The 10,393-nt window shown below is 36.5% G+C and overlaps 1 protein-coding gene across 1 annotated transcript in view; it reads right to left on the bottom strand.

Annotated features, from left to right (window-relative positions):
* The window catches only part of LOC134233008 (DNA (cytosine-5)-methyltransferase 1-like), a 49,187-nt gene that overhangs the window by 24,992 nt on the left and 13,802 nt on the right, over nt 1-10,393 (bottom strand). The window contains 21 exon segments of the mRNA XM_062715002.1: nt 520-722; nt 940-1,071; nt 1,646-1,797; nt 1,900-2,023; nt 4,418-4,483; nt 4,627-4,742; nt 5,414-5,487; nt 5,631-5,809; nt 5,993-6,181; nt 6,856-7,004; nt 7,228-7,309; nt 7,505-7,610; nt 7,797-7,921; nt 8,151-8,234; nt 8,378-8,434; nt 8,539-8,617; nt 8,787-8,884; nt 9,001-9,172; nt 9,364-9,467; nt 9,582-9,659; nt 9,871-10,022. Coding sequence (XP_062570986.1) covers nt 520-722; nt 940-1,071; nt 1,646-1,797; nt 1,900-2,023; nt 4,418-4,483; nt 4,627-4,742; nt 5,414-5,487; nt 5,631-5,809; nt 5,993-6,181; nt 6,856-7,004; nt 7,228-7,309; nt 7,505-7,610; nt 7,797-7,921; nt 8,151-8,234; nt 8,378-8,434; nt 8,539-8,617; nt 8,787-8,884; nt 9,001-9,172; nt 9,364-9,467; nt 9,582-9,659; nt 9,871-10,022 — 2,521 coding nt within the window.

Genomic DNA, 10,393 nt, shown 5'->3' with positions numbered 1-10,393 from the left:
TGTACTTATTTAGTTTATTTAATGCCCAGGAGTAGAGAAGGTTTACAAACAATCAATGCATTTTTAACTATATAATCTATTTAGCCCCGCCCTAGCACTAGAACCCCTGACCCCAGGGCCATGAATTTCACAATTTTGGTAGAGGACTCAATGCTGATTACAACCATGCCAACAGTTTGACTGCTTGATGTCCAGGAGTAAAGAAGAAGATTTTTAAAGATTGCACTAATTTTAGTGATTTTGGCCCCACCCCTCAGGCCCTAGGGGGGCAGGGATTATGAAATTCAAAATTTTTGTTCCCCTTCACCCATAGATGCTATATGCCAAATTTGGTTGAAATTGGTTCAGTGGTTTCAGAGAAGAAGCTGAAAATGTTCAAATGTTAACGCACGACGGACGACGCACACCCGCACGACGACGGACGAAAACAGATAGCAATAGGTCACCTGAGTTTACTCAGGTGACCTAAAAACTTTTGATTTTTTTTTCAAAGTAAATGTTTCTTTTTTTAATTTTTACCTTCTCCTAGTTTGTGGGACGCCATAACACCCTGCCTGTAAGACCCCAAACGTACACTGGTATCCCATCCTGGTCAAACACCGCAGGGCTAACTTCAGAACCATGCTACGCTTAAACGACACAAAGTTCCGCACGTTCTCCAGCAAAAAGAATCGGGGTCGATAATAATCACAGTAACTCAGATAGGAGGCAATCAGGGAATTCTGTTTAAAACAAACACTGATGTTACCCATTGCAGATTAAGGTTAAGGTTCAAGTCTTTCAGAACAACAAACTCAAAGGTCTAGGTTATATATGTCAAAACATTTGGAATCAAAAGGTAAGGTCCTTATACACTATTTTTTTTGTGTATGAGTCCAGTCGTTTTCCCTTTACTGTTATTACACCCGGTAATACTTATTAAACTGACTATTAACTGACCTTAAATCTGGAGTACTCGCGGGAGTTGAACCGGTTCATCCCGCTGAACCCCTGACAAGGGGGCCCCCCACACAGGAGCTCCACATCTCCTCTCTGGGGCAGCCTCTGACCTACATTATTCTTCTTCTCTCCCTGAAAATGGATCATTACAATGACTGTTCATGACTGATACACATTTCAGGTATGTATCTAAAGTACATCTAAAAGAATCCTCACGAAGTGATAATAAAGGCTAAAAATTGACATAGTGGGGGATTAGGTTTGAAATTGGTTTTATTACAAAAGTACAGTCTAACTTTACCAATAGAGCTGTATCCAAATGTCAACATCATGTCTATAAATAAATGGTTTTTTTTTAATGTAGGGACTATTAAAAAATAGCTACCAGAAGAGAATTAGAGAATGAAACTTTTGACAAAATGAGGGCAGAGTATTATTCATAATCGGTCTCCCCATGACCAACTTATTATATATCTATATGTTATGTGGCTATCTACAAAAGAAGTGTGTTGGTGTAAGAACTGTTATTTTAATTTGCTTGACTTAATTGATCTTCCTACACAAAATTCACGCCACCATTTTCTTAATTATCATTTCTATATTTATGTAATTTTTCCATGCTTACCTAAAAAAAAAAAAGTTCAAAAGAACAGCTATAAAAGTAGAGGTATATAACCCATAAATTTCTATTTAATTCATTAAATACCTCCATAACAAGCTTTAGCAGGTCATTGCAGTCATCCGTGAACACCGTACAGCCCGGGTTATTGAGGCGGAACGCCTGGGCAGCTGGTTCCTCTTTCTCTATTGCCCAGCAGGATTCGGCGACGCCTGCCTGATGGAACCCTTCTGATATACCTAAAGATACAAATGTTATTATGCAAAAATAATCACAAAGTCACCTTTATATCCCCAGTAAATTATTTCCAGGCTTATTTCCAACTGCATATCAATAGATACCTCCACATCCAGCGAACACATCCAGAGTGCGAAGTCTTTTGTAGTCCACTTTCTTAGGTTCTGTTGATTCCTCTTCTACTGTGGGTGCAGAACTTTTACCCTTGCCCTTGCCTTTCCCTTTACCCTGCCAAATCATAAAGACACATGAGATAGAAGTCGGAAAATAATTCCAAATTTTACGCTGCCCCAACACATAAGCAAATAAAACAGGACAACTAATTTTACTTTGCCCCAACACAAAGGCAAATAAAACAGGAGAGCAAAGCTTTGTCCCACCAAGAAGGCACAATTAAACAAGTACACATTTTTGACTTGACTTCCACCCAAAATTAATGGCTAAAACAGTAAACAAGCTAATTCAGAGAATTTGTGTCCCCCGCTTAGAGAAAAGTAACGGGGGGGGGGGGGGGGGGAGATCAAGGGTTCGGATCCCCTTGACATAATTTGTAGAATTATCAAATGTATACTGAAGCATATAAAATATGCCAATATGGATATAAAGGTTTGATTGATTATTCTTTATCATATGTGTAGAAGATTCTTTTTATATGGAATATTTATCACACTGTAATGATGATTTTATGAGTTTGTACAAGCCAGACCTCATAAATTTTTCATTTATTTTGCTGAACTATCATTTAGTAGAAAAAAAAGAATTTTGAAAAAAAAAAATGGATAGTTCGGGACGCGATCCCGGGCCCTCTCACATGTGAAGCGAGAGACATACCACTAGACCACGGAGCCGCTTTAATATGCAGTGCTCCAAGTCAGACTTGCTCTTAAGTCGCAAAATGGCGACCTAAAATTTTCTTTGGTCGCCATTTCAGAATTTCTGGTCGCCATAATCAAATATTTCACTCGCCATAAAAAAAATTCATTTTGTGAATAAAACTTGATAATTTAAATACGGATATGTATTATGTCTTTATTATATCAAAGATTACTTATTACTGAATATAAAAATTTGCTAGGTTGAATGAATTATTTTTATTGAATACATGTACCCTTATGGTTATACAGAAGAACACAAGTAATCCGATTGCAGAAATAAAATTTTATCAAACGAAAATACAAGCTTGACAGCTTTTGAGACAGGACTTTGCCTGCTGTTTGTCATGTTTACTTACTACTACGTACCCAGGTACCTAACCCATTACGCAGTCATTATAAATGCCACCAAAACACTCTTTAATAGCAAAATTCATTGTGATATGCAAGCAATTGACCAAATGCTTCAATAACAAGGTCGGATCTTAGAAAGTTTACGAAGTTTGGATGCCATTCTATCAGGAACATTATTTATACACGTCTCTGATTCTATCAAACTTTGTACAGCATGCTGCCATAACATTATGTGATCTAAGTCCATGCGACGCTTTGCAAAGTATGTTAAAGTATAAGTCTTCAAACAATTTCTTGATAGAGAATCTTTACAAATGAAATCTCGATCCCGATCTTAAAAATGGACGTTTCCAGCCCAAATTTTCTCAGTCGCGAAAATGCGAGTGTGTTTTCATTTTTACTCGCAAAATCAATTTTTGAGTCGCAAATGCGACCATTTTAGTCGCAACTTGGAGCACTGATATGGCGGAAATTGTATACAAACATGAAGTGACATACATGTATATATTCACGTTTGATATTGTCAAAATTTTATACAATGTATTGTGTCTAATTAAACTTTTATTAAACAGTTCTAATAGATGTAATAAGAATATAAAGTCCACCTGTTTTATACGTAATAATTCTCCTCATGCCCCTGTGCTAAAAATAGCGACATGTAATAAATAAATACTAATAAAACAAACGGGGCGGGACACTTGGAGAGGGGTGAGAGAGGTCCTAGGGAGTTTTGGTATAAAATTACATTGCAAAAGCTTAAAATCTTCTTGAAATATCGCGCGAAAATGATAGTGTTTCATACAAACAGAATGTATAAATTTACGACCTTGAACTTTGACCTTTTGACCTCAAAATCAATTGGGGTCTTCCTTAGACCTCAGGGAGTTGTTATGTAAAATTTCATTGCAAAAGCTCAAAGGGTTCTCGAGATACCGCGCGGAAACGAAAGAGTTATAACAGACAGACATTGCGAATTTATGACCTTGACCTTGAACCTTTTGACCTCAAAATCAATAGGGGTCTTCTTTAATCCATGGGGAGTTGCTATGCAAAATTTCATTGCGAAAGCTCAAAGGGTTCTCGAGATATCGTGTGGAAACGAAAGCTTTACAGACAGATAGAAAGACGGACAGACCCAAATTAATATAACAAACTCCGTCCTCCAGCCTATCCTTTTAAAAAGGCACAATGACACTCCCACATTTACCCAAAACCATTAATTAAACAGGAGACACATTTCCCAAGTTGTAGCAATCAGTCTTTCTCACTGTAGTTATACAATATATAATTCATGTCAGATAATTTCGTTGAAATACTAAATTCAAGTGGTTTAAGATACAAAGAAATCACATTTGCTCCACATGTTAAATAATTCAAAACTTTCAAATATTCTTACCTTTCCTCCTGAAACCCTGGCTTGTCGTGGTGGTTCTTCGAACATCTTGGACTCTGAATCATAGGCCTAAAATAATACAGCAAGAAATAGGTACCATGTGTTACAGAAGGAGGTGTACAAACACCCCAATTACTAGGTACCCTCCTGCTTTTCATGCACTGGGATTTAATTAAATATCATATCGATTTCATTCATCAAATGAAACGTACCTCAGTAAAGTAGAACCTGTCGAGGCCGTCCGAGAAGTACTCCTCTAGACTCTTCAGATTCTCGCTGTACACGACCTGACACTTCCCCTTCACCAACTTAAAGTCCGCCACAGCCTCTGATATCATCAAGGAAAAAGATTAATACAAGGCCTTAAAGAGGAATCAAACTTAAATATAGAATGTCAGTGTTTTCCCTAAGAACCGGCAACCGGCCAAATTGACCGCTTCAATAGACAAAAATGCCGCTTTGAAATAATAATTTGTTGTAAGGTCCACAGAGATTTTGTTCATAAACCTCATACCCTAGACTTTTACAACTGATCTCTAACCCTTTACTTTGAAATAAAAGGAAAACACTGGAATGTCTGTACTGACATATAAATCTATTGATTATTTACTTGTTGGGGTAAACAATATATGGGAGGAATAATTTTATATTTTCTACAATAAATATTAGTTTCTCAGGAATATATTTAGCAAAATGAAATTTCTAGCTCGATGAGTAAATCTTGGATTAGGTAAATTAAATTTAAAATATATTTTAGAGCCAAGGGGAATAAAAATCACTTCATTATAAGCATCTGTTCGTTCTAAGAGTGTTGTACTGTAGGTGTAAAATTGAACACAATAGCCGTACAACCTTACCAAAATATAAAACCCTATTCAAGATATATATCATTATTATACATGTACATGTTAACACAATGGCCATACAACTTTTCAGTTCACTGTGATGGGTTTCTTTGCATTTTACGTTTGTTACAGGATAAACTGTGAAGACCCTGACCTTCATCTGACCAGTAGAGCATGTTGAGGTCCGTGTGGTACCCTGCCCGGGGTCCTTTGTGGGTGTCCTCTGGTCTACAACATCAAACAACACTGTAGTCATCTAAGTATATATTTATATAAGATATCAGTTACTGATCAAAGTTTTGGATAGGCATAGTTGAATAAAATATAGAAAATTCAAAATAAACTGGCAAGTTTAAGGATTTACCCCTCACCTGTAGAACTTTCCCACCTTGACCTTGATTTCCCCGAGGTTGACAATCTTTGACCCTGGGGATTTCTTACAGAAGATTTCCAGTATCCTCCCAATCTTGTAGGGCTCAGGGAGGGACTCATTGGAGCCTTTAATGTACTCCCCCTTCCTATAGGCCTCAGGGTAGAGATCTTCATCTACCTGTAATATTTACCTGTATATTCAGGTGTGCACACTTTTGTCCGTGGATTGAAAATTGCATGAATACAGCCAAGAGTGCATATGGAAATTATTTTGGGACCAAGTGTTAAAATAATTTTGAAAGCTTGTTGATAGAACAATTTTCATTTGCTGAAAATATCACTTTTATTTACAGGACGTTACCTCTTTCCTTTCGGATTTGACCTTCTTGACTGGTGGTTGTTTGACATTAAATCCAAACGCGCTGGGCTCGATGTAACAACAGTCGCCGATTCTGAGCTGGAATCCATCCCGAGACACACTACTGTAGAACGTCTTAGTGGACGAGGAATCTTCACGTTTTATCTCCTCTCCCAGTGATGGATTCTCCTTCTGATGATTTAAAATGAAATTCTTATAAAATGAAAGGCTCAATTAAAAGTTTACTTTGAAAACAATTTCATTTAAAATATTAAACCTTAAAATATTTCCTTTCATTACATCTTTACAAAAAAAATTTAATGTTTGTTTGCTGTAAAATTGAAACAGGAATACAATGAGCATGAATACGCTACCTAAATAATCTTTTATGCTATATATGTGTGTTCGGTTTTACATGCCTACCTTTATTAAATTAAAAAAAAATGGCCTCTAGCACATTTGAGACATAAAATATGTCAACTTAGTGTACATTTACCTTAAATATAAAGAGTTTTCATTATTGTAACAACAGTTTCCCCCCAACTTTCTGGTTCGTCATACCGCTAGGCAGCCATTTTGGATGCCATGTTGGGTGTCCACTGTAAATTTAACACCTGGTATTTTCACAGGAAACTCAACGACATCATTACCTAAAATATACACAGATAAAGAGAAATACTTCTTTTAATTCTGACTATCCTAGATTTTTTGGGAATGTTAATAGGAAACAAACTTATTTTTTTTTAAGCCTTACACAAGGACATTAATGAATAATTTGAAAATTTTTTTAAGAATACACTGGGCATGAATACGCTACCTAAATAATCTTTTATGCTATATAAGCTTGTTCGGGTTTACATTCCTACCTTTCTGAGTTGATCCAGCCTCTCACAGCTCAGACAGAACTTATGATGCTTTGTGTTCTCGGGCTTATCAAAAAAAAAAAGGTTTGGAGCAGTCTTCAAATGTGTATCTGGGTCATACCTAGGAAAAACATATATAGTCAAGTTGTGTCCTTGTGTATGAGGGTGCAACAAAATTTTAGACCCAAATATAATCTGCTTTGAGGGGAAAACTCTACAATAAAATTGTAACTTTAAATAAAAATTGATTAATTAACTAACCTTACAGTAAATATTAACATTTTCTAGTCAACATTGATACAACATGTGTGACTGTCAACATATATATAGAACATGTATAAATGTGTCCATTTTTGATAGAAAAACAATACAAACATCGTCTTCAGGGGAACTCCTCCTCTGGGTGCTCTATTCCTCCCATCATGTTCCAGTCAGGGGGCGTGTCCTTATGTAGGACCTGAAAAACAGAACAAAACATATATAGAGCAGTTAGGGGGTGTGTCCTTGTGTAGATTCTACAGAACAAAACAAACACGTATAACAATCTGGCAATCATATCTACATGTCTTAAAAAAATTGAAAAAAAAAAACAACTTCATTACTATTCAAGGTGTACTGTATGTTTTCAATTTTTAATAACCATACAACTTACAGTCACTTTCTTGAGAGCTGATTCTAGTTTTATGCTTTCACAGTCATCAATAAAGAAGAGTTCCAATGGATCAGCTGTTTCACCCAGTAATGTATCACTTCCTCTACTGTAAAACAGTATAAAAGATTTATTTTAAATGCTAAAGGATTTGAAATTTTACATAATTTGTTTTGCTTTTTTTCCCTTAAAATCAAAAATTGCTGGAAAATCTAGAATAAATGATTTTGTTTGTTAAAAAAATCTTCCACGGTCTTGCGTTCTACAGATATATTAAAGATGAAAATGATCTAACCATAGCCACTGAGCATGACACATCTTGTTGCCGCTGGCATTTTCCCAAAGGTAATTCACCTTGGCAATGTACACAGGTATGGATAAATCCTCAGGTTTGATGGAAATAAAATCCCCCAGGCTTACCTGTTAAAAAATCAAGAATTGAACATGTATTAAATTGGGGACCCTTTTGACAGTTTTAATTGATCAATTATCATTCTGGGATAATTTCAAATTTAATGGTGGTGTTATTTTTCTAAAAAGCAGAAATTATGACAAAAGCAGAAACTTTGTGGTGACAGTGGCAGGGGCAGTAACTACAGTTAGTTTATTTTGAGCTTGCTGTGAAGAATCTCTGCTTTTCTTTTCCTACCTGTTCATCATTGATCATCACGGCAGAGTAATAGGTATTCTTCCCATCCTCATGTATTGCTTCACCAACCCAGGAAAGTTTGGTCTGTAAATAACAAAATTATTCTATAAATATTCAGGAAAAAACTTCAGTTTTATGGAATATTATTAAAAACATCCATATTTTTTAGTTCTAAACTTTGGTAATGTTAAGAACAAACACTCACATAGAATGTAAAGAACATTTACCTTTGTATTGAGGACTGTCTTGTGTTTCTTTATTGGTGTTGTCTCTTTGTCTTCTTTCTGTGATGAAAAATATACACCAAAGTCAATTCTATATCTTATGTTCAGCATCAGATTACTTGTACACTCGAGTTACAGATTCAGTTTACCAAGCTTTAACTGACCACATTTAACTTATCATCTGTATCATCGTCATCTAGAATATCGTCTTCATCAGCCTCCTTCATCGCCATGTTTGGACATCTACAAAATCAAAACTTTTACTTTGTCCTCAAGCTCGTATGGTGCCTCAGTAAAAGAAATAGATTAGTAAGAGAAAAATTTTTACTTCAGATATTAGTAGAAAGCTTTCCAAACTAATGTTGCATTAAATATTGATGCAAATATTCAGTTCAACAGGTTTATCCCTCACCTCCTGTTGATACAAGCCTGTTTAGCTCGCCCGGATCCTCCAAACTTGACCATATCCTTACAAGCAGCACATTTCCCACAGTCTGGCTGTTGACAGATCTATCGGAGTATATAATATACATGTATTAATGTCTCTATTTGTTACAAATCATCCCACATTTTTAGGGGGTGGTATAAAATTTAAAGTCATAGATTAAACAAACAGAAAGACTTACCTCACAGATGCCACACCTGCGTCTTTTAGATTTCTGTCCACTTTTATCATCAATCTCCCCCTGGAACATGCTGTCAAATATCTGGGTCACCAGCCTCGTTGTGGTGGCCATGGTGAAGGCTGGCTTCTTCACTTTCTCTTTGGTCTTCCTCAACTCTTTCCTCATCTGACGCCTGAAGCAGAGAAACAAATTTGTCCTTCATACACATGTATGTCATAACATATCTGAATTTCTAGTGTCTAACTTCTTTTTCATGTGCTAAGGCATATGTCCAAGTTTGTCCCTTTCCTTGAGATTTGTTTTCTATATTCATTCAAAGAATTTTTTTGGTATGCTTTGCTACATAGAAGTATTGCTAGATACCGTTTTCCGAGGGTGACCCCGGCCAGTTTGATGAGGGCTCTCATGCAGGGTGTCGTGATGAGTAATCCTTCATCATCCTCTGCTGCTTCATCATAACTCTGCACCTGAAAGTTAAAATCATGTCAACAGCCTGGTGGTAAAACAACAGTCAACAGCAGTGGAATCTCATCAACAAAGCTTTGTATCTTTATACATAAGCAAGACAGAATGGTGCTTACCTGATCCAGTACAAACTGGGCGTGTCTCAATAATGAGTCTTCAGTGAGACTGGACAGTCCAGTAGGGGGCACTGTGGTCTAGGAAGTAAAATATAAACATTGGTAATCCAGGAAAAAGTCTCCAAGGCTCTTCATGACTTGAATAAATCTTTTGAAAGCGAGCTAAATACAGTGTGATGGACGGATAGATGGCAGGACATTGAAGGATTTGACAAACACTGAATGCCTCTGCCATAGAAAACTACCACGCATATTATTTTAATGCATGACCTTGTGAGTGGCATCGTACCTGTATTTTGTTGAGGAGATCCTCGTATGTAGCCTCTTGGTTGTTCTGAAGAAATTCAATGACCACTTTACTCATGTGAATCTTCTCCCTCATCGTGTCCATATACGGTTGATAGGCCTCACTGGGGGACATCAAGATGTACTCCGCATAGCCTAAAAATAGACAAGAGGCCCATGGGCCTTATAGGTCACCTGAGCATTATGCAACAACTTTCCAGTGATTAAATTTAATTCATCATAACAATTCACTTAGCAGTTGCTTAGTTTGTTTACTCAATACCCATACACAAGGTAGGGGAACAAAAAATGCATTTCAACTAATCAGTTATATTCAGCAATAATCAGTAGTGCCCCTACTACACATGAACCCCTGACCCTTAGGCCTTGATATTTGATTAATACCAAGGAGCAAATTTCAAACCATTCATTCATTTTCAGTATATAAGTACACACCCCCATATTACCCCTGACCCTGGGGCCTTGAAATTCACAATTCTGGAAGATTAGGGCCCTTGTAGATAATA

This window comes from Saccostrea cucullata, unplaced genomic scaffold (assembly GCF_032062105.1).
Source record: "Saccostrea cucullata isolate Sc308-1 unplaced genomic scaffold, CSIRO_AGI_Scuc_v1 ctg1011, whole genome shotgun sequence".
Lineage (NCBI taxonomy): Eukaryota > Metazoa > Mollusca > Bivalvia > Ostreida > Ostreidae > Saccostrea > Saccostrea cuccullata.
The sequence above is the reverse complement of the archived record's forward strand: the minus strand, read 5'-3'. Positions and strand labels throughout refer to the sequence as shown.